We start from the raw sequence: 23,904 nt of genomic DNA, 5'->3' as shown, positions 1-23,904 counted from the left end.
AAGCATGCGTTTCCAAAGCATGCTGAAAGGCTCGATTATCACCATTTGGGATTAACATCAATGACCTTGCTGAGTGCTCAGGTGAGGGGATGCACATTGGTGCACCCCTAGTTTGTAAGGAGAGCCTTGTCCCTACAAAACACACAGCCACAAGGTTGTAGGTTCAAGCGCCAGGACAATAATGTGGCCGAAAGGGGCCAAGCTTCATCACGTATATAGCTGATGTACTCTCTGAAAAAGTGAAAAGCGCGGATAGCTGACAGCAGTGCACATATGCTCTGAATTTGGGCTCAAAACACAAAAACCCTGCCAAGGCACAGAGCACATAGATTTGCACAATATATGTGCCCTTCTCCATGTGTGAACACATTTGTCCTGAGACAGTGCACTTTCACCTTTCAAGAATGCAGACAAGTTCGCTGAACATCTATGCCTCAATCTTACACAGCCAAGAATAAAGATGACATGACCCTGCAAAGCAAGTGAAGAAGGTTCATTGCACAACCACAACATTATGGCCGATACATCACTGATGTTGAGAATGATGTGGAAAAGGGCCACAAATTAATGATATGGTAGCACATGACATAGACAAGAGGCCCATGATGGTGATCTATGATAAGTGGGGGAGGGACCATAGTATAAACCTAATTGACAGCAACATAGCTCATCAGAAAAAGGCACGAGAGGATATGTGAAATAGGTGTGATTCTTCCCCTTTTATGGTGCGCCAGCCTGTCCTACATAAAGACAGATGGAAAGAGTGTGGCAACGTTGAAGGCCAGGACAGATGATAAGGATGCCTGGCACTTGTGGATGATGAGGGGAGCCATGGAGACACAGGGGGGCGATTCTCCCATCTTGCTGTGCTGCTTTTGTAGCGCAGTGGGCCGGGAGACTCGAGCGGAGGCTGTTTTCGTGTGCTTCCCCGCTGGGTGCCACGGACTCCGAGATTCATTAGCGGGGCCGGGACTGAAATCTTCAGCGATGCAGGGGTCGCAAAGCTGGCCAGCGATTGGGAGGCTGGCAGTGTGAGGCCACTGCGCATGCGTCAATGTCGGCGCTGACAGATCGGCGCATGCGCAGTGGCCCGCTCAGCGCTATGCTGCCGGCCTCTCGAGCAGGAATATGCCCCGCCCACTGTTCTTCGGCATGATTCACGCTTAGGCCTTCTGCAGTGCATAGAGTGTGGGAGATTCATTTTGAAACTCCAGCTGAAAAAAAAACAGCGTGATTTACTCTAGTTTTTATGTGAATTCGACACTTCAAATTTTTGGGGGGGAATTGTCACAATCTCCATTGTAAGTGAGACCGGATGGAGATGAGAGGGTGTGGGAGGCAGTGAGTGGTGATTGCCTTTGAGCTGGCAGGCAGTGAATTGCAAGGGAACGTGAGATAGGCTTTTGAGTGTATGGAGTTGAGATTAAGGAGATGGTTGACTTACCTGGCAGCACAGATGAAATCATTCATTCCTGCACTGGGTGGCTAACCTCGTGTGGACTGCGCTGGCACTGACCACTGCTGCCACTGCCTCCTAAGCCAGTTTGGTCACCTTGATGAACCTCCTGCGTGCAGAGCAGGGACTAGAGGACATCATGGTAGACCTCAAGCAGGTGCTCCAGTGGGGCATCACTGAATCTGGACGCTGCCCTCTTCTTCAGTTTTGGGGCCATGTCTTCAGTGGGGCAGTCCTGGGCTGCCGACATTGAAAGGTTTGTGCATTCCTGCACTTTAAATTTGACGCCCAGACCTAGGAAGCAGCAAACTGACAGCAGAGTGGGCGAATCAAAGGCTGCCCACCAATGACGCAGCGTGCTTCACGTGCAAGCATAAATAATGAGCTGCGGATTGGGCAATATGGCGCAAAAACCTGCTACCGTTGGGTAGAATGCAGTTTTTCATGTCCACTGCCACACTTAGTGTTACTTAAAGGCTTGCCATTATTTCAACAGGATACTTAGAAAATCACTGCAAAAATACTTAAGCATCACTCACCCTACACATGGGTTGTCCTGGTATTTGGGTCCTGTGTATGAGAATGGTGATGTTGGTTTGTCAACAAATGTTCCAAAGCCCAGACGAAAGTTGCTGGTAAGCTTTGCCATCTCTCGTGATAATGTTGTACCCAACACACGGATGTTGTCCAAGTCATCTTTCATGGAGAGGGAAAGGTCCATAAGATAGTACAAATCCACAGGATAATCCTCCACCTGCCGCACCTGCATACGAAATGTGGTCTTGTCATCTATACAATGTGATAGAAACAATGAGTGTGAATTTATGTGCTTGGTGGAATCCACAACATTATCAATTAAGGTTCACTGAGTTTTTCCTTCTCCCATTATGTCACTTCTTGCAGCAGAGTAACAAACTCTCACGATGAATTTCTAATTTTGCCAAAGAGAATAATAAAAAGGCAAACTGCTATTAATGAACAACTAGCGTGCCAGGAAATTCAATAATTAGAAAAACAAAATATTGCAGAATTAAGTCATAGTAAGATGAAAATTATCACAGCACATCTCTATGTTCTATTCAGCTGAATATTAACATTAATCAGTGCGTTATTGTCACTTCTGCAGATATATTCATTTAGAATATTAAACAACATCAAAAGTGACACGGTGCCCTCATTAAAATTGAAGCTCAGCTCATGACACCAATGAATGGGAAGTAACTTGCCACACCACTATGGAACGCTCTCAAGTGTAGAGAACAATTTTGGGGGAATGGGGGCAGAGGTAAAGGGACAGTCATCCCCGAGTCATCATAAATCTTCAAGCAGCCAGGTCAAAGCACCACTGCTAAAGGCCTATTGCCTATAACAGTTCTGTAATCTAGAGAGAACAATGAGAGAAAATTAGGGACTGAATTTTCCAGTCGTTCACGCGGCGGGATTCTCAGGTCCTGCCAGCAACGCATCCCCACTGCAGATTTCCCAGAGACGGGGAGTGGCTTCAATGGGAAATCCCATTGATAGTGGCGTGACCAGAGAATCTTGCCGCCAGTAAACGGCGTGCCACCTCCCACCGTCAAGAGGCACGCAGCTGGGAGGCCAGAGAGTCGCGCCCTAAATAATAACATATCTTCAAAATGAAAAAGAGACATGAAGATTAAGTAAGGCATTTTATGGATGAATAATTCAGCTATATAAATATAGTTAACTAATAATGTTTTAAAATTAGACCAATGTGACAGAATTTATTGTATTTTTTATTCACTGAATGTGGTCGAGTCAATACAAAATTAAACAATACAAAATTGAAAAAACACAAATCCTTCAGGGTTTCTGGCTTGGACACACTGGAGAAGTTCATATACATTTCATATATAGTAATTGCCCTTCCACGTATTTGAGGTACTGAGCGCCACTACAAGGCCAAACCCAGTTCCACACCCAACTAAAAGAATCCTACATCTGGCTCCACTGAGTTATCAAAAGTATATAATTTTTACTCATTCATGGGATGTAGATATTGCTGGCAAGACTCCTATTTATTGTCCATCCCTAATTGTCCTTGAGAAGGTGGCAGAAAGCCACCTTCTTGAACTGCCATGATCCATGTGATTTTTTTAGATGTTTTGGGGAGAAAGTAAACAGCGAAATTTGGGTAGTCTCTATTGCAAGACAGTCTCATTAATGGTTACTGATTGTGACAGATGTTAGCATCCTTCAGCGTTTCTCAGGTTTTTTTAAATTATTGTATTTTTTAATGTTGAATGCTGATAACCTTTGGAAAGAACACTCAACAAAGCAACTCAATCAAATTTGAAAGCAAACAGTTGTTGGATAGAATCCCTACAGTGCAGAAGGAAGCCATTCAGCCCATCGAGCCTGCACCGACAACAACCCCACCCAGGCCCAATCCCCGTAACACCATGTATTTACCCTGCCAAACCCGCTGACACTAAGGGGTAATTTAGCATGGTCAGTCAACCTAACCCGCACATCCTTAGACTGTGGGAGGAAACTGGAGCACCTGGAGGAAACCCACACAGACATGGGGAGAATGTGTGAACTCCACATAGTCACCCGAAGCCAGAATTGACACTGTGAGGCAGCAGTGCTAACCACTGTACAAGAGCAGGTCACGAGCTGGAAATTCGGCAAAGAATAACTCATCTCCTGACTCCCCATAGCCTCTCCACCATCTACAAAGCACAAGTCAGGACTGTGATGGAATACTTCCCACTTTCTTGGGTGATTGAAATTCCAACCACCCTCAAGAAACATGACACCATCCAGGGAAAAGCAGCCCACCTAATTGGCGTTGCATCCACCACGTTAAACATTCACTCCTTCTACCACCAGTGCACAGTGGCAGCAGTGTGAACCATCTACAGGTTGCACTGCAGCAACTAGCCAAGGCTTCTTCATCAGGGGCTTACAAACCTGCAACCTTTACCACCTTGAAAGCCCATGAAAACCTAATGGATTGCAAGTTCACCTCTAAGTCACACGCCACCTTAGCTTGGAACAATATCAAGGTTGATTCACTGTTGCTAGGTCAAAAGCCTGGAACAGCCTCCCTGGCAACACTGTGGGTGTCCTTAAAATCACATGGACTATGTCAGTTGAAGAAGATGGCCAGCAATGTCCATATCCCATGAAAGAAAGAAAAATGATATATTGTCTTGATGTTAATTCAGTTCTCACAGTGGTACAGTTGCAGAGTGGTTAGAACTGCTGCCTCACAGCGCCTGGGACCCGGGTTCAATTCCGGCCTATGGTGATTGTCTGTATTGATTCTACACATTCTTCCCATGTCGGTGTGGGTTTCCTCCCACACTCCAAAGATGTGTGGGTTAGGTTGATCACCCATGCTAAATTTACCCTTAGTGTCAGGGGGTCTAGCAGGGTAAATATGTGGGGTTACGGGGATAGGGCCTGGTTGGATTGCTTTCAGTGCAGACACGATGAGCTGAATGGCCTCCTTCTGCATTGTAGGGATTCTATGATTCTATGCGGGATATTTTAGCTGGACGAAGAACAGGCCTTGCAGTGATGGTCAGTACATCAAATGGGTGGAAGTGGGCCGAAGCCAGGAATGGTGAAGGATTTATATTTTTTCAATGTTTAGGCTCTGGGAGAAAATGTCCATGGTCAGTGGCAATGCTGCTTTTCCAACTGAAGGATGAGCACCAACATTTCCAACTTGTGTAAGCAGACAAGCATCAAAGGTGTAACCATATAGGTGTCTGTGCTTGTCTGACCTACACCAATAAAGCAGTGTCCTACCAATGCTTCAAACTCAAAATGGTCAATGTGCGTTATACAGGTGCCTTAACCTAAACTGTCAGGACACAGGGTTAATGGGCACTTGGCATGGCGAGGGCACCCTTGAAAAGCTCTTGGACTGGAACTAGCTGCCTTTTCCTGAAAATATACAAAAGAATGCATTCCTAGAGACAACAAAATTGAAAACTTCAATATTACCCAGAACACTTTGAAATAAATTTTAAAGAGATAATTAACTGGAGCGGGTCTGTACACCTCTTTGGAGATTTGACTGCTGACGTTGAACAGAATAATCTGCTCTGCCAAAAATTCAAATCCAGAGAAGCTGTTTCAACCTTGCATTCGATTTAATTTGCCACTAACTTTCAGAGGACTGTGTGGGGGCGGGAGGGTGGATTCTCCCATCATGACGCGCCAATTTTTTTAGTGTGGCAGGCTGGGAGAATTGCGTGCCAGCCGATTCGCGGGATTCACAAGCGCCGTATATCCAGCACTGTTGGGACCACGCTGGAAACTGGCAGGACCAGCAGGTAAGTCATTTTAATATTATTTAAATATTATTATTGGGCCTGGATTGAAGTCTCCGGGTCCTACCATCTCCCACCTGGGATTCATACTAACTCCCCATTTTTGGGGAAGTAGAGGGAGACCCTGCTTTAGCGAAGGGGGCAATCGGGAACCCCCCCCCCTCCGAGAGGGGCGGGCAGCAGGGGGGGATGGTGCCCCCTGGGCATGGACATCCTGGCATTGCCAGCCTGTGCCCCTGGCACTGTGGCGGGTAGCACTGCGAGGGCCCGAGCTGGCCAGTGATGGGGAGGATGACAGTTCGGGGCCACTGTGCACGCACGGAGTTCCAGAACTGTCAGATTCCATCGTAAATAGGCCCTGCCCACTGAGCTTTTAATGATATTCACAATTGTGTGAACTCTGCATTGCACAGAGTGTGGGAGATTCGAATCTGAACTCCCACTGAAAAAACCAGCGTGAGTTACACCAGTTTTCCCGCGAATTCAGCACGTAGAACTTTTTTGGGAGAATCTGCCCCACGGTTTTGATTCCACATCATTCTTTAATTCATCAAATTTTCAGCAGCAATTAGTACAATTTTTTTCTTATATTTGACATGTAGTTAAGACAACAGTTATTGTATTACAAGCCTTGGGTGACTGTATGGAGTTTGCACATTCTCCCTGTGTCTGCGTGGGTTTCCTCCAGGTGATCCGGTTTCCTCCCACACTCCAAAGGTGTGCAGGTTAGGTGAATTGGCCATGGTAAATGCACAGGATTACTGGGATAGGGCAGGGGAGTGTGGGCCTGAGTCAGATACTGAGTTGGTGCAGAATCGATGGTCCAGATGGCCTCCATCTGCACTGTAGGGATTCTATGGAAGCACTGTAGGTCTGAGACAATGAATGCATATGACAGGATCAGTCCAATGCAAACACCTTAAAAATATTTGAGGCAGGGAGACTCTTATGATACTACTTCAAGGTCTGAATGCCACTCTAGTTGTACAGCACACTTAAAAAGATAAACATTTCCAAACGTCCTCCATCCCTCCCACAGAAAAAAAATTATGAGCTTTTCATTTCTTTATTTTGTTATGGAGCTTAGGGCTGGGATTTTCTGATCGCCCCATGGGCTGGTTTTCCTGTGGCAGATGCGGCAAGCAACTGGCTGCCGGTAGGATCGTCTGGTCCCACCAACGTCTATGAGCATTTGAGTGGCTCGCCCACCCCACTGCAGAGGAACCCACTGTGAGGGATCAACTTTAGCAGGACCAGAAGATCACATCAGCGGGAGGGGCCAGAAAATCCTGCCCGAGCTCTCTTACAACATTTACTAAATGTACTTTCTGATACAAGTGATTACAAGAGGTCAGGAATAGAACTGAGCTGGTTGATTTTTACATATCTTACAACAAGGGAGATTCAACTTAATTATAATTCCACATTGCCATCCCGGTTGCTATTTCTTATTTTAAGCCAGAGCAGGGAATCAGATTTAGCCTGGCTTATGTATGATGTGGAGATGCCGGCGTTGGACTGGGGTGGGTACAGTAAGGAGTCTCATAACACCAAAGACCAACAGGTTTATCTGGAATCACGAGCTTTCGGAGCGTTGCTCCTTCATCAGGATTCTTACTGTGGCTTATGTATGTCATGATCTATATAGGTGACCATTACCAACTGGTCCATTTATCCACTGACACAACAACCAGAAATAAGAGAAAGACAAATCATCAAAAGTCTTTGGTTGATAAAAAATTGCAATATCTACCTTGCCCAGTCCAAACCTCCAAATCCAGAGTTTACCACATTATTATGCAGATTCAAGAGTTACAATTATGAGGTGTAAAAATTGTTACGCTTTTGGAATGTGTCTTTAATTCAGGGTAAAAATGAAGGGAGTCATGTAACCTGTTCTGAAGTGGCTATTAAAGATTAAAGGGAGGTCTGGGTTGTTTGTTTGGGAAGGTGTAAGGTGTTCACACTTGGGAGATAATGGCAGCAGCTGTGTTTACTATGGTTAGTTTGCTAGACTCCAAAGTCTCAAGAATGTCAGGTTGTAAATAGTGATGCTTCAAATGGTTAATTTACTTCCAAGATTAAAGAGTTGGTGATGAAGGATAGCTGGTCAACATTTCAACTTGGATTTAAAGGCCCACGTGATTCACATTGCCATGGAGATGGGAAGATATTCCTGAAACTCATAGGCACAGACAGTCTGCCAGGATCTGGGAGAGAGAGAGAAAACAACTAGAGGCTGAAATTCAATATGGTTCACCATGCAGGGATGCGGGAGGGAGCTCATGTTCAGACTGAAAGGACCAAAAGATTTAAAGATTTGAAGATTTGCCTAGCTTGAGAGAACCTCCAGGAAAACACCCATCATGAAAAACAGTTCCAGGGTTAAAACTTACCAGACTGGGAATGAAAAGACAGAAGTAACCTCCTTAAGCTAAGAATTACTTTGGACTGATCTTGGGAGAACTGAATGTTTACTAAATGGACAGTGTAAGGTATACTTATGAAATGGGTTTTTCGGTTGTGTAACTGGCCTAAAACAAGTGTTGAGCCAATGGTGCTTATAGTGTGTTACTATAAAAGAGTTAAAACATGAAATCTTGTCATGTCCTCCTTTCAGCTATTAACTGGAAGTTTGAATTTATATATCTTAAAGTTATTGGTCTCTAAGGAGAACGCAACACAAGATTTTACCTGGTCTTAGCTTCAGAGCCATCTTTTGAGGTGCTAGTTGAATGACATCTGATTGTGATGATCCTGATCCCTTATTGCTCAATGGGAGATTTCTTTGTATCAGTATACTGCTTTGAGGACTCTCTATAAACTGAATTTTGCATCCTCTTTTAATCAAGCTTTCCCTAAAGTCACATCTTGAAGAGATGCTTCCCTTGTTGCCAAATTCCTTAAAGATAAAAAGTGATGAAAAAATAAGAACACTAAATTAATTACCACAGACATCGTGAGGCAGGTGCAAATTGCTCTGTAAAGAAAATATGAGTTAGAGGAAACAATTCGATCAACGTTTTTGCTTTACCATCTTAGGACTACTGTAGCCTTTCTAGTATTAGTTTTTTCTTTTTGTTTTGTATACTTTTCAAATGAATTTTAACCCTTTAAAAGTCATTGTAGTCATTCCAGTAGAAATCTTTGCTTCAAATTTTAGGAGGCACAGAATGATAAAAGAAAATTAATTTTTTCACAGATGTAATTGTGAACTTCATACACAATTATTCAAAGCCTTTTTACAGCCTACTGAACTTTCCTGCATATGTGAAGCAGAGTGAGATAACAGAAAGTACAACTGTGCAGGGATGAGATATAAAAACTGAGTTATAGCTGTATAAGAGGGTCTCAAGGACAGAGAGCCATAGCAACTGGCACAGTGAGTCTGAGTAGCGTGAAAAATGCATGATTACTAAAACAGCCATTGTTATTGCAGTCTACTCTGTGGGAGTGGACCCTTTGCAGATTAGCTACTGTATTCAACTGGAGTATTATGACCCATGTATAGGGGGCGAGCTTCCTAAAATATTCTGAACTTGATTCCACTCTGTTTCAACTGCAGACAAAAAACAGTAAATAAATAATCTAACACTGTAGTTTTATAGCATCTATTTGAAAAAATGATGCTAATAAGATGCAGAGGGTGGCAGCTGCTATTCATTACCACAGCATTAAACTAAATCATTTTAAAAAATCTTTATCACCCCTTTAAACTTTTTTGAGAAATAGAATATATATTGCATTTAACCACGGAAATGCTGTGGTTAATGTTTCAGTGTGGTGGGCAAGAACATTTTAAACGTCAAGTCTACAGCTTGAATGGTGCATAACTGTAATCATGGAAAACATTATTTTAAAAAAAATATTCATTATGTTATCTATTGATGCAGGAAAATAGATTTCATAAGTGGGCACTCCCTTCACCTCATTCCAGCCCAAACAGATGGGATAAAAATTTGCTTGCCTCCACATTTACCTTAACTCAACTAACACAACTCCCAACAACTCCAGAATGGATCTTTTCAATGTTCTATTTTTGAGCCTTGCAAACTCTACACAAATTCCAACTAGTTCAAAACTCCTCCCATCCGGTCTCCTCTGCTTGGTGGCATTATCTACTGCTTTGCTATTTCTATCCTCATTACAAATTCTTTCATGATATCATCCCAACCAACCAACCTCCTTCAGTATGTATTAGCAAGTCCTCTGTTTTCCCAATTCTGGCCTCGTTTGCACCCCTATTGTTCCCATGGGAATGCAGCAAATACCTGTTTTACATCCCGCTGCGCTTACCCGTCATTGATTTTAGCTGGAGTGTAAAATAGGTGTCTGATCTAAACCTACACATTCTTACCAAGGTTAGGTTAAAATCACATGCTAATGTTCACCAATTTTCTCCTCTCTGTAGTAACTTGGGATATTTTGCGATGTTAAAAGCACTTCAAAAATACAAGTTGCGGGTAAAATTCTAATGCAGATTTAAAAGTTTATGGCTGTGGTTTCTGTTTCCTTATTCACCAGGCATCAAATTTCCACTCCATCACTTGAATGCGCAAAAAATTGTGGAATGTCAGGCAGCGAGGCGGGAAACCCTAGCCCCATCATACACAGCAAAAATCTACCTTAAAGCCAATATAATTAGCCATTGAATAAATAAAACCATGAAATTGTGAACATGAAGTTGCATCTGAGTTTTAATATATTGTTGAAATAACATAAATATCTCCATTAGTAATTTATAACACCCAAATAGAAATTAGAATTAATCTTGGCGTAGATAGGTTTGATAGTACATCCAACTGTTCTGAACTCAGAGGTAACTGCTTGTCTAAATCCAACAATGGAAAATATGATTTACCTCCCAAATCATGTGAAACCTTCAAATATGAATTTTCTTTTATTCGTTCATGGGATGTGGACAACACTGGCTGGGTCAGCATTTATTGCCCCTACCTGAGGGCATTTAAAGGTCAACCACCTTGCTATGGGTCTGGAGTCACATGTAGGCCACACCAGGTAAGGATGGCAGATTTCCTTCCCTAAAGGACAATAGTGCACCAGATGGGTTTTTATGACAATCAGCAATGGTTTCCTGATCATCATTAGACTTTTAATTCTAAATTTTGTTTTGAGTTCAAATTTCACCAACTGCTGTGATAGGATTTGAACCCAGAATCACAGATTACTACAGAATCACAGATTATTACAGTGCCGAAGAGGCCCTTCGGCCCATCGAGTCTGCACCAACACATGAAATGCCCTGACCTGCCCCCCAATCCCATTTGCCAGTACTTGGCCCATAGCCTTGAATGTTACTCATCCAGATATTTTTTAAAGGATGTGAGGCATCCCGCCTCCACCACCCTTCAGGCAGCACATTCCGGACCATCAGCACCCTCTGAGTAAAAAAGTGTTTCCTCAAATCCCCCCTAAACCTCACACCCCTCACTTTTAACTGTGCCCCCTTGTAACTGACCCTTCAAATAAGGGGAACAGCTACTCCCTATCCACCCTGTCCATGCCCCTCTTAATCTTGAGCACCTCAATCAGGTGACCCCTCAGCCTTCTCTGCTCCAGAGAAAACAACCCAAGCCTATCCAGCCTCTCTTCATAACTTAAATGTTCCACCCCAGGCAGTATCTTGGTGAATCTCCTCTGCACACCCTCCAGTGCGTTCACATCCTTCCTAAAATGTGGCGACCTAAACTGCATACTCCAACTACCAAAGTTCGATACAACTCTATCATGACCTCTCTACTTTGTAATCTATACCTCGATTGATAAAGACGAGTGTGCCACATGCCTTTTTCACCACTCGATTTACCTGCCTTCAGAGATCTATGGACAAACACACGAAGGTCCCTCTGTTCTTCGGAATTTCCCAGTCTCAGATCTTTCATAGAATACTTCCTTGTCAAATTACTCCTTCCAAAGTGCATCACCTCACACTTTTCAGGGTTAAATTCCATCTGCCACTTATCCGCCCATTTGACCATCTCATCTATATCTTCCTGTAACCCAAGACACTCAACCTCACTATTAACCACCCGGCCAATCTTTGTGTCATCGGCAAACTTACTGATCCTACCCCCCACATAGTCATCTATGTCATTTATATAAATGACAAACAATAGGGGGCCCAGCACGGATCTCTGTGGTACGCCACTAGTCACTGGCCTCCAGTCACTAAAGCAACCGTCTGTCACCACTCTCGGTCTCCTACCACTAAGCCAATTATGTATGCACCTTGTCAGATCATCCTGTATCCCATGTGCATTAGCTTTCTTAATAAATCTCCCATGTGGAACTTTGTCAACGGTTTTGCTGAAATCCATGTAAACTACATCAACCGCACTACCCTCATCCATACACTTGGTTACATGCTCAAAAAATTCAACCAAATTTGTTAGGCATGACCTCCCTCTGACAAAACCATGCTGACTATCCCTAATCAAACCTTGCCTCTCCAAATGGAGATAGATTCTCTCCTTCAGAATCCTTTAGTTTCCCAACCACTGACGTGAGACTCACTGGTCTGTAGTTCCTTGGCTTGTCTCTACAACCTTTCTTAAATAGTGCGACCACATTAGCTATTCTCCAATCCTCTGCCTGGGGAACAATGTGCTGGGGAACCCTGGATTACCAGCCCAGCAACAATACCACTACACCACTGCCTCCTCTGGATGCCACTGAATTATGTACACAAAATGTATGCAGAATCAATAATTACAGGTAATTCAAATCAAGCGCAAAAATCATGTTAACTGTCCTTTCACTAATGCCACACAATCATACAATTACTTTGAAACAATACAAATTAATACTCCATCGGTGTCTGTTAAACCTGTAGGCCTTTAAAAATAAGCACACAGACAATGTACACTAACAAACAATGGGCAGTGAGGCTATGTTTCAAATTTGAAGTTCTCTTAGTCATAAAGCACCGTCGTATTGCTTCTGTGGTTTGCAGCAGCCTCAAATCTTCTTTATGGAATTACAGTCTTTATAACTCACTGCTCGCTATCGATAATCCCAGTTTAACTCTGAAAAGTTTTAAATACTGGCCAGCCCCCTGATTAGCCCAGAGCTAAAGAGTCCCTTCTATGAGCTTGGCTTCCGTCAAAGATTTAAAAAGTCAAGTCAATTCCAACTATCAAGTATAAACTTGAAACAAAACCCTGCTGTTGACCTCATCTATCATCTTGGAGTGAACAAAACCAGACAGTCAAATATTTTTATTCTTGTTAAGTGGTGACTCAGACTTGTTTTCAATTCAATGAATAACATATTATGAGGGGATAGACGGATTGCCTATCCCTCCCCCAAAGCAAAGTTGGCATGGAGCTTACCAGTCCCACTGCAACCCGCCCTGCAACCATAACATGCTGTGGATAGGCTGAACTGAGACAATATGGGGCTTCTGTCCCTCAGTCTGGAGGACGTACTACCCTCGAGAGCTACCAGCCAACCAGACTGTAGGCGGCCCTGGCAGTGCCAAGAATGCATTACTGGGCACTGCCGAGACTGCATTAGGAACAAGAAGAAGGCCCAACGTTCCTGGAATCAGCCAAATCCAGGACCTTGGTAAGAGAGAATTTGGGCTGTTTAGGAAGGGGATGGGTTGTGCTTTATAGAACAGGCAGGTGAGAAGAAACAGGGTTACTACCTTAGCAGGGCACCCACCCCGTGAAAATTATGCCCCCACTACCTTCCACACATTGAAAAGTTTTTTTTCAGAAAAGCTGCCTGACTGTCCACACCAACCATTTTAGGGTGTGGGCAGCGTATTGTCGAGGTCAAATGTCCTGCTAACAAGCTCATTGGACCTCTAATTTCTTGTTTATATATGGCGGGCAGATGGCCAATTTTGGCACCCACCCACACTTCATATTTGTGGAGGAAGGGAAGGTGGTGGTGTTTTACGTGTCCCCATTGCTGAAATCATACCTAGCATATCTCAACTGTAAGTGTATTAGGGGATATAAAAAGATCAAACTAATTAATTCAACATTATTGTTTCTTTTAAGTAAAATCTGGAGATCGAGGTCTCTGAAGCCTTGATTAAAGCTCTACGTTAGTAAGTGGTTACTACATCAATTTCTATATCCCTGCCAAACATTGATACAGAGTCAGAAATTCATTTGTAGAAAAATCTGTGTATTGTCCATAACAATTTATCACTAAAAGGAGAACCTTGCAAATAATAACTAAAATATAAATGTGTTTGAGAGACAGATGGGATAATTTTTTTTCTTTTAATTTTTTTTCATTCGTGGGACATGGGCGTCGCTGGCTGGCCAGCATCCCTAGTTGCCTGAGGGCAGTTGAGAGTCAACCACATTGCTGTGGAGTCCCATGTAGGCCAGATCATAAATCAAAAGTGGAAATTTGAATATGGTAAAACTTTGAAGAGATGAGAAATAAACTGATCACAGCAAACCTGTCTAAGATGTAAACCTACTCAGAAATAATCGAAAGTATTTAAAGAATCTAATAAAGTACAGAGGCCTATAAATCAAAGGCTCTTTTCGTTTAGTTAAGCAAAAGAAAAGAATAAGACAAGTACAAAGAAAAATGGAATCCAGCAGAATCAGAGAGTTCTAAAAATTAACAACAGGATAAAAAGGATGTAATAGGAGGACAAAAAGAAATATGAAATAATCTGCAAGGGATATTAAAGTTAATCTCACAAGCTTTTTGAAATATATTAAGAAAGGGAGTGTGGGCCTATTAAAATGGATGCCGGCAAGTCTAAAATGTATAATAAGAAAATAATTTCTGAAATGAATACATTGTATTCACTTTCACAGTAGAAGAACAGGACAAAATGAGGAGCACAGTGGTGCCTAAAAACAGATCAAACAAAGGACATGGCTGGATTGAGTACAAGTTTTTAAATCATTTTGGAGAAAATAATTGACCCATAGACAGAGAAATATCTGGAATCAAATGGTTTCTGTCCCAGGGTTGTAAAGAAGTAGACAAAGGAATTAAAGATGTATTAGTCATCCAAAGCACTTTAGATTGAGGAATAGTGCTTTTGGATTGGAAAATCATGAATGTCATTCATTACTTAAGAAAGGAGGGAAAAAGACAGATAACTACTGTCAGTTTAATGTTATGATGTGAAGATACCGGCGTTGGACTGGGGTGGGCACAGTAAGAAGTCTCACAACACCAGGTTAAAGTCCAACACGTTTATTTGGTTGCACGAGCTCATGCTACCAAATAAACCTGTTGCAGTTTAATGTTAGATATGTGAAAGTTGCTGAAATAAATCATTAGAGACAGATTGACTGAGCAGTTGGATACGTATCAGTTGATCAAAGAAAGTGAACATGGATTTGCAAAGAGTAAACCATGTTTGGATTATGCATGTAATTTTATTTGAGAAGATCATTAGTAAAGTAAAATAAGTAAAGTTTATGTATTAATCACAAGTAGGCTTACATTCACACTGCAATTAGCATGGTCGATAAGGGAGTGCAAATGGAGTTTGTCCATATGGACATCTTGGAAGCACTTTTATTCGACTCCACAAGAGACTATTAGCAAAAATGACATTGCATGGTATTGGAGCTTATGCTATGGCATGAGTGGCAACTGAATGTGAGGCAGAAGACCTTAGGAATAAAGAGAATGTTCTATGGTTCATAGGATATGGCATGATGTTTCTCAGGGATCTGTACTGAGCGCCCAACCTTTCACCACATGACAATCAACTGGTAAAAAAAATAACAATATTAATTTCCATGTTAATCATCTTTAATGTAGTAAAATGTCCCAAGATATTTTACAGGAGTATTATCAAATAAAAATTTGACACTAAGCCACATAGGGAGATACCAAGGCAGATGACCAAAGGCTTGGTCAAAATGGTACGTTATCGGCATTGTTTTAAAGGAGGGGAAAGAGTTAAAGACGCAGAGAAATTTCAGGAAGAAATTCAGAGCTTAAGGCCTGGACAACCAAGGGAATGGCTACCAATGGTGGAGACATTAAAAACAGGGCTATGCAAGAGGCCAGATCACATAGATCTCGAAGAGCAGAGGGGGGGGGAAGAAACTGTAGAGAAACAGAAGGGAAAGGTCATGTAAGGATTTGAAAACAAGGGTGACAATTTTAAAATTGAGCCTTTGCCATTCAGAGGCCAAGGTAGATCAGTAAGTAAGAGTGGTGGGTATTGGGAATTGGTGGCAGTTAGGATACAAGCAGCAGATTTCGACACCCTCAAATTTATATTGGGTTAACGGTAGGAAATTAGATAGATGAGCATTGGAATAGTAAAGTGTAAAAACACAAAGGATGGTTTCAGCAGCAGATGAGCTCATTACCGTGGAGTCAAACAATGATAAGGAGGTGGAAGTAGACTGTTATGGTGATGGAGCAGGTGAGTGGTTGAAAGATTCATTGGGGGTCAGGTACGATCACAAAGTTGCAAAGGCCTGGTTCAACATCAGAAAATTGTTAGGGAGTGGGATGGATTTCAAAGCTAGGGAATAGAGTTTGTGGCAGAAAGTGAAGACAATGTCTTCAGTTTTCCCATGATTTAATTGGAAGAAATTTGGTGACACTAAGTCAGAAGGAACATTAAGTGGCCAGATGGGGTCAAGAATTTATGAAGGACTCCAGGCAAATTTAGTGAGTGAACAAATTATGACAGATGGAGTTCAAAATGGCGAATGTGTGAAATCCAAAGAAGACAAATCAGAATAGATTCTTAATGGTGAGAGATTAAAAATTGTAGAGGAATAAAGGGGTCAATGTTCACAAATCATTAAAGGTTACAAGTACAAAAAGGTCACTGGAATTTTAGCCAATATCTCAAGGGGTTTAGAATTCAACAGTTAGGAAGTAATGGTCGATTGGACAGAATTTTGGTCAAACCCCAGCTAGATCGTTAAATTCAGTGGTGGCTAGCAGAACAAGAAGGCATAATCTTATCAATGAAGCTCAGCCTTTCAGGAATGAAATCAGGAAACACCTTTTCATAGAAATAATAGGAGAAATCTGGAACTCATTCCTATGAAAGATTGTGAGCGCTGGATCAATCAAAATTTTCAAGACTGAGATTGATTGATCTTTGTTGGGCAATGGTTTTAATGGACATGGAACAAAGGGAGGAAAATGGATGGAAAGTACATGGTACCTTTGACTGAACTGAACGGCAGATCAGCCTCAAGAGGCCGAATTACCTCCTTCTCTTCCCATGTTCCTATAAAATGGTAGACATCTAAAAGTTTTGACTGAACACCTGAAAATATTTGGTTGGATTCAATCCAAACTGAGGACAGAACTACACATTCTCAGACCTCACTGACACTCAGAAGCTTCGGTAGATATAACTCTGAAAACATTAAAAATGCATCAGCCGAATCACCAGCATTTCACACACAATGGTGACATAAGTACACAGCACAACTTCACACTCACAAATCCAGAACTTCCCTGTCACCGCAAGGAAATGTGGGCACCAGCTGATGAGTTCAGTGGTCAATTTCATAGCCGGCCATGATTTGAGAACCGGCTGTTTCTTGCAAGTCAATTCGAACACTTCCCTATTAATGTCACACATGAAAAGCCTGGAGCTATTTTTTCCACATTCTCATTTTCTTAAAGACACACATATTTAAAATTCCATTCCAAGCAGATGCTGCAAACAAATGTCATGATCCAGACACAGGTGGCCAAAGTCTATAAAGTGGACAAATGGGAGTCAAGGTTAAATGTAATGCTTAAATAAAATGGGAGCAGTTGCGCTAGATCCTGGAAGTGCAATGCATTTCTCATTTGAAAGTTATACGTTCCCTCGTTAATATGCATCCAATACAAATTCATAAATACCCATTTATAACGAGAACTCATTTGCTGCAATTTCACCCTCCTGCCAGGGAAGATGCTGCGGTGCCTTCTTTGGGAGGAAATACACTGATTTTTCAGATGCGCTCCCCATTATAATAGGAAAAGTTGACAGCAAATGCCTATAAATGTATAATTGTTTCTGATTATATGTGGTATTCCATTGACAGGCTGGACATGACACACTGACCGAATTCTGCTATCAGCATCCCTAATTATTGGTCCCCTTCGGATTATTATCCTCTGCATACTTTTTTTTGTTGTTGTTTTTGTTTGTTTGTATTTCCCCAAAAGGTTGGGGCCATTGTAAATGAGTTAACGACAACGCCAAAGGAATCGCCTCCAGATTACATTCAGCAGTGAAAAAAACGGAGGATACAAAATAAAAGCCTCTAATAGATTGATTGATTACGAGTTTGTAACAATTGTGAGCAGCCTACCTCTTTAACACACCAACCACAGTCGGGATGAATAAGCAAACATTCTTGGCAGGAGGTAGCATGTCCACTTGTACAAATATTGAGACCTTTGACACAAATGTAAAAAAAAGTTGTCACTTTTTCTGTGCGCACTCAACCGAATAAAGACTCCTCAACTTCAGGTTTATATATTCGTGCCGAAGAACCACAGAGTCAGTGGTGCATGTCAAAGTTATCCACAAATATGAAGCATCAGCAACAATACACAAGGCTGATATCACCAATATTTACCAACAACAACACCCGAACCAAATACTTCAAACATCGTTTAGAGTACTTACCGATAACATGTTGCATCAATAGATAAAACACTGGATAAGATAAAAACAAATAATTTAAGCTCCTTTTCTTGGACATGGCTTTTTGCAACTCTTGTTGACCGTGTGGACTCAAAACATGTCCTTTATTTTTGCCTTCCTCCCTCCCCCCCCACCACCCACCTCCACGATCCGACCAGCGCCGCAATCGGAAAGACTCGCAAGTTTTTTTTTTGGCTGCAGCTATCACAGTGGAATTTGGGGCTCAGACATTTGGAGAGGTCGCGTCTCCCAAACTTTCCTGTGTGGTCCCGGCGCTGGGAAACTCATGCTGACATCGGGCCCGGCCGGAGAAGAGGTGGGAGGGAGGAATGCCAGTGTCCACATCAAAATCCCAAACTTTTCCCCGTTCGGCTGCTCCTGCTTTCCTCTTGTCTCTGTGCGTTCTCACTTGCAGTCACAGCAGCAGAGATGGATACTTGGCCTCACACTGGATACTGCCAGCCCCAAGCACTGTCTCTCCTCACTCTGAGCCGCAGCGCCGGCAGCGGACACTTTGTTGCCGCTCAGTCGCGCCAGCTCCGGGCCCCCGACCCCGCCTCCTTGGCCACGCCGCCCAATCCGCCTCTTAGCATGCCGTGCCCCGGCCCAATCAGCTCCCCCCCCACAACCACCTCCTTAACCCTTTCAGCCCCGCAGCACTTTCCACTTGGAAAAGTAAGCAGCAACTCTTGTGGGTTCACTGACCTGTGCACGCACAAATTCCTTCAAGCCTGATGAATTAAAAATACAGATCTACCCTTGGCCTGAAACTGAATAGAAAACAAAAGTCGTCAGTAATTTGACAACTATTGCTTTTGATTTGATTTAATTTATTATTATTGTCACACGTATTGAGATACAGTGTTGTTTCTTGAGTGCTATACAGACAAAACATACTGTTCATCGAGTATATAGGGGGCAAAGGAAAGGAGAGGGTGCAGAATGCAGTGTTGCAGTTACAGATAGGGTACAGCGAAAGAGCAGACCTTATGTCCATTCAAAAGTCTGAAGTAAAAACAGAAAATGCTGGAAAATCTCAGCAGGTCTGACAGCATCTGTGGAGAGAGAATAGAGCCAATGTTTCGAGTCTTGAGTCCCTGATGTCCAAAAGCTCACATTTATGAGGAATAAGAAGTGCTTTGTTGCAGCATCACACAAAAAGTGAGTTTACAAATCATTTCAAAATTGGTTCATAGCTTATTTTTAAGCATAAATTAAAAATAAACAGGAATGCTGAAACATTTTAATTCAATATTTGAACCTGAATAAGAGTATTGTTTACCAGAATTTGCTACATGTCATATGTAATGGTGGAGCTTTTAAGTGCTATATATACAATAAACATTAAAACATTACTTTTGTTGTCACAATATGGTCAATAGCAGCATCGCCCACATCCTGTGAAAGAATAAAAAGAACAATAATTGCTGTCACATCCATAGCACAAGTTAACAACTTGCTGCAGTTTAACTGTTTCAGGGTTTCACTATTTAAAACCAAAACTGTCATCAATATAACTGTTCATATTTTTACTGATACAATAAAAATTGTCACAGTTTTAAAACAATTACCTGGGTATCATGATTACCTAATATATTCATCTTGTGAAGATGAAATCAGAATGCCTATAAGCACACACAAAAATATTATTGCAGTTCCTAAATGTTATATTGTGAAAGATCTTGTTTTGGAATTATTATGCTCCCTAGTCGCTATCTGTTATGAGAAGTCTCACAACACCAGGTTAAACTCCAACAGGTTTATTTGGTAGCACGAGCTTTCAAAGCGCTGCCCCTTCATCATCACTCACCTGATGAAGGGGCAGCACTCCGAAAGCTTGCGCTACCAAATAAACCTGTTGGACTTTAACCTGGTGTTGTGAGACTTCTTACTGTGCCTATCCCAGTCCAATGCCAGCATCTCCACATCATATCTGTTATGAAACATACAAAGCTTGTTTTGATTCTTTAAAGGGTATTTTCTGTATATATGTGTGCCACATTAATGGCTCTGCGTATCAACCATAAAAATCACTAGGATGTATTGGCTGCGTTTGATTTAAAAGTGAACTTTTTTTGTCTACCTCTTGCAATAATACATTACAATTCTGTATGTGGACCTTAACATTATTTCCTATCCATGTCCCATCTCCCAAAAAAGGAAGTTCAGATTGATTCAACACTGCTGCCATTAGAGAGATGGTGGCGAAGGTGGAGAGTTAATAATATTGGATGCTTTCTTCCTTTGTGCTTCTCTGAGCAAGCAAAGATTTTTTAAATATTTATCATGCAAAACGAATCAATTTTCAAAAACAGTTTGTGCAAAGATATTACAGGCACATCACAATTGATCATGCACGCAGGCGTAAATGTGTTGTAAAATAATTCTTACAGTATAAACAAAGTAAGGATTGAACTGAGCTGCAAAATGATTTTGGGACACAACGCAGCAGTACAACTGCATGATCAGTGTAGAGATAGTTGGTCAAAAACTCCTTATGCCTTGCACCCACTCTACAGGGATTGAACAAGCTAACTTGTTGACGTCAGGTAATATTGTTGCCACAACTGGCCCTTGATGATTGCCTTGGATTTTCACAGTAACTTCATTGCAGTGTTAATGTAAGCTTTATTTGTAACTAATAAATAAACTTTGTGTATGCTCATTAATGCTATCCAGATTGGGACTTTCCTACTTTTTGTACTATACGGCATGGTTTGTAAGTCAAAGATGAAAAAACAACAGATATATTTTAAACACCACCAGACTTTGGCCTAAACTTTTCTTAAAGGTGTGTTGACTTATTCATCTCAAGGTCAGCAGATATTCTGGAAAGTAGCTTTACTTTTGGAAACCTTCCCAAACCTAAGGAAACCTTTTTTATGAGAAGAATTAAGTTTCACCTTCAGTACTGTGAAGTAACATAAAGAGATAGTTCAACAGATTAAAGGTAATTTTCATTTTGTTAACCCCGTTCTAAAGTGTCACCCAAGTATATCGAGATATTGCAAACATTTGTAATTGTCTTTCTGTGGGCAGTCTAGCAGGGGAATCTGTTACGCAATGACAGAGTTCCAAAAACCACCTACAAAATATCTTTGGTCACAAGTCTTCGTAGTGGTATTATCACTAGACTATTAATCCAGAAACTCAGCTAATGTTCTGGGGACCGGGATTCGAATCCCATTATGGCAGATGGTGGAATTTGAATTCAATAAAAAATACCTGGAAGTAAGAATCTATTGATGACTATGAAACCATTGTCAATTGTCAGGAAAACACATCTGGTTCACTAATGCCCTTTAGGGAAGGATCTCTGCCATCCTTACCTAGTCTGGCCTACATGTGACTCCAGAGCCACAGCAATGTGGTTGACTCTCAACTGCCCTCTGAACAAGGGCAACTAGACTTGGGCAATAAATGGGACACCCATGTCCCACGAATGAATAAAAATAAAAGTTAGTCTGGTCCAAAGAAGTTATCCAAGGCTCATGTGCATTTGGCTTGAAAGAGAAGAAACTTATCTAGTTGTCATAATTACTTAATTCTATCATTTGTTTGAATAATAAAGATATGTCAGAGAAGAAATTAATCCATTTTGACATTGAAACTTACAAAATTATTACAGGGCAAAACAGGGCCGACATAGATAGGCTGTTTCCCTGTGCTGGTCCATCTAGAACCATGAAATACAGTCTCAGAATAAGGGACAGACCATTTAAGACTGAAATGAAGAAGATTTTCTTCATTCAGAGGGAGCTGAATCTTTGGAATTCTCTACTCCACAGGGCTGTTGATGATCAGTCATTGAGCATGTTCAAGACAGAAATCAATAGGTTTCTGGATACTAATGACATCAAGGGATATGGGGCGAGCATGGGAAAATGGTGTTGAGGTTGATGATCATTTAATTGAATGGTAGAGCAGACTTGACAGGCTAACTGGCTTATTCCTGCTCCTATATTGCTATGTTCTGAACTGTTTTAGGGTTTCTTTTTCCTATAATTATAAACAACTTAATGAAACATATCTAATTTCCTTAACCACTGACTTCTATAATTAGTGAACTACCACTTTGTTTGAATACGAAAGACATATCAGAGAAGAAATTAATCCATTTAGGCATTAAAAGCAATGTTGGAAAGCCCTGACACAATAATACTTCGGCCATCCAAAATAAAACAATGGTTTTGAGAATGTGCAACATGTTAGGTACTGTTGATGCAAACATTTATAAGTCTATGTTTTTTCATGAGTGAGCCACATCACCTTCCTTTGAAGGGTACAAGGTATGTCACAAATCAGTAATGTGTGATGATGATGTGGACAAGGTTAGATTTCTCAAACAAGAACCATATGCACACAAAGTAAAGATGCAGCTGTTTGTGGTGCTTATTGTAGCTATGCTAAACCAGTTAACTAGATATAACAAAAAAGTTGTACATATATACTTTGGAAACTTTCCCAATTGTGGAAAAATATTTATGCATCTATATATTCAGCAAGCCTCCTCACATGGGACACTGCACTGAACTGCTCAATTTACCTTGTCCCACATGTGCCCTATTTCAGACTTGTGAGGTCTCAATGTATTGTGAGGTTAATGCTTTTGACATACATGTGGACTGTGCATGGGTTTGGTGCCATAAGAACATAAAAAATAGAAGCAGGCGTGAACAAAGAACAAAGAACAAAAAATATCTGGAATTAAGAATCTAGCACAGGAACAGGCCCTTCGGCCCTCCAAGCCTGCGCCGCTCATGTGCCCAACTAGACCATTCGTTTGTATCCCTCTATTCCCAGTCTGTTCATGTGGTTATCTAGATAAGTCTTAAACGATCCCAGCGTGTCCGCCTCAATCACCTTGCTTGGCAGGGCATTCCAGGCCCCCACCACCCTCTGTGTAAAATACGTCCACCTGACATCTGTGTTGAACCTTGCCCCCCTCACCCTGAACCCGTGACCCCTTGTGTTCGTCACCTCCGACCTGGGAAAAAGCTTCCTACTGTTCACCCTATCTATGCCCTTCATAATTTTATACACCTCTATTAGGTCGCCCCTCATTCTCCGTCTTTACAGGGAGAACAACCCCAGTTTACCCAATCTCTCCTCATAGCTAAGACCCTCCATACCAGGCAACATCCTGGTAAACCTTTTCTGTACTCTCTCCAAAGCCTCCACGTCCTCCTGGTAGTGTGGCAACCAGAACTGGACGCAGTATTCCAAATGTGGCCTAACCAACGTTCTATACAGCTGCAACATCATATGCCAACTTTTATATTCTATGCCGCGTCCAATAAAGGCAAGCATGCCATATGCCTTCTTGACCACCCTCTCCACCTGTGCTGCCACCTTTAAAGATCTGTGGACTTCTACACCCAGGTCCCTCTGTGTGTCTATACTCCTGATGGTTCTGCCGTTTATTGTATAGCTCCCCCTTACATTAGATCTACCGAAATGCATCACTTCGCATTTATTTGGATTAATGTGCATCATAC

The 23,904-nt window shown here is 41.8% G+C and overlaps 1 protein-coding gene across 1 annotated transcript in view; it reads right to left on the bottom strand.

Annotated features, from left to right (window-relative positions):
* itgb5 (integrin, beta 5) overlaps window positions 1–18,990 on the bottom strand; it is a 123,628-nt gene extending 104,638 nt beyond the window's left edge. Inside the window, exons 1-4 of the mRNA XM_078228209.1 lie at window positions 18,389–18,990; window positions 18,069–18,154; window positions 8,461–8,668; window positions 1,996–2,245 (exon numbers count right to left, since the gene is read on the bottom strand). Of these exons, the coding sequence (XP_078084335.1) occupies window positions 1,996–2,245; window positions 8,461–8,668; window positions 18,069–18,154; window positions 18,389–18,464 (620 nt within the window). The 5' untranslated portion in view covers window positions 18,465–18,990. The remainder of the gene's footprint in view (window positions 1–1,995; window positions 2,246–8,460; window positions 8,669–18,068; window positions 18,155–18,388) is intronic.
* Window positions 18,991–23,904: the final 4,914 nt, after the last annotated feature.

Source organism: Mustelus asterias, chromosome 14 (genome assembly GCF_964213995.1).
Source record: "Mustelus asterias chromosome 14, sMusAst1.hap1.1, whole genome shotgun sequence".
NCBI classification, from domain to species: domain Eukaryota; kingdom Metazoa; phylum Chordata; class Chondrichthyes; order Carcharhiniformes; family Triakidae; genus Mustelus; species Mustelus asterias.
The sequence above is the reverse complement of the archived record's forward strand: the minus strand, read 5'-3'. Positions and strand labels throughout refer to the sequence as shown.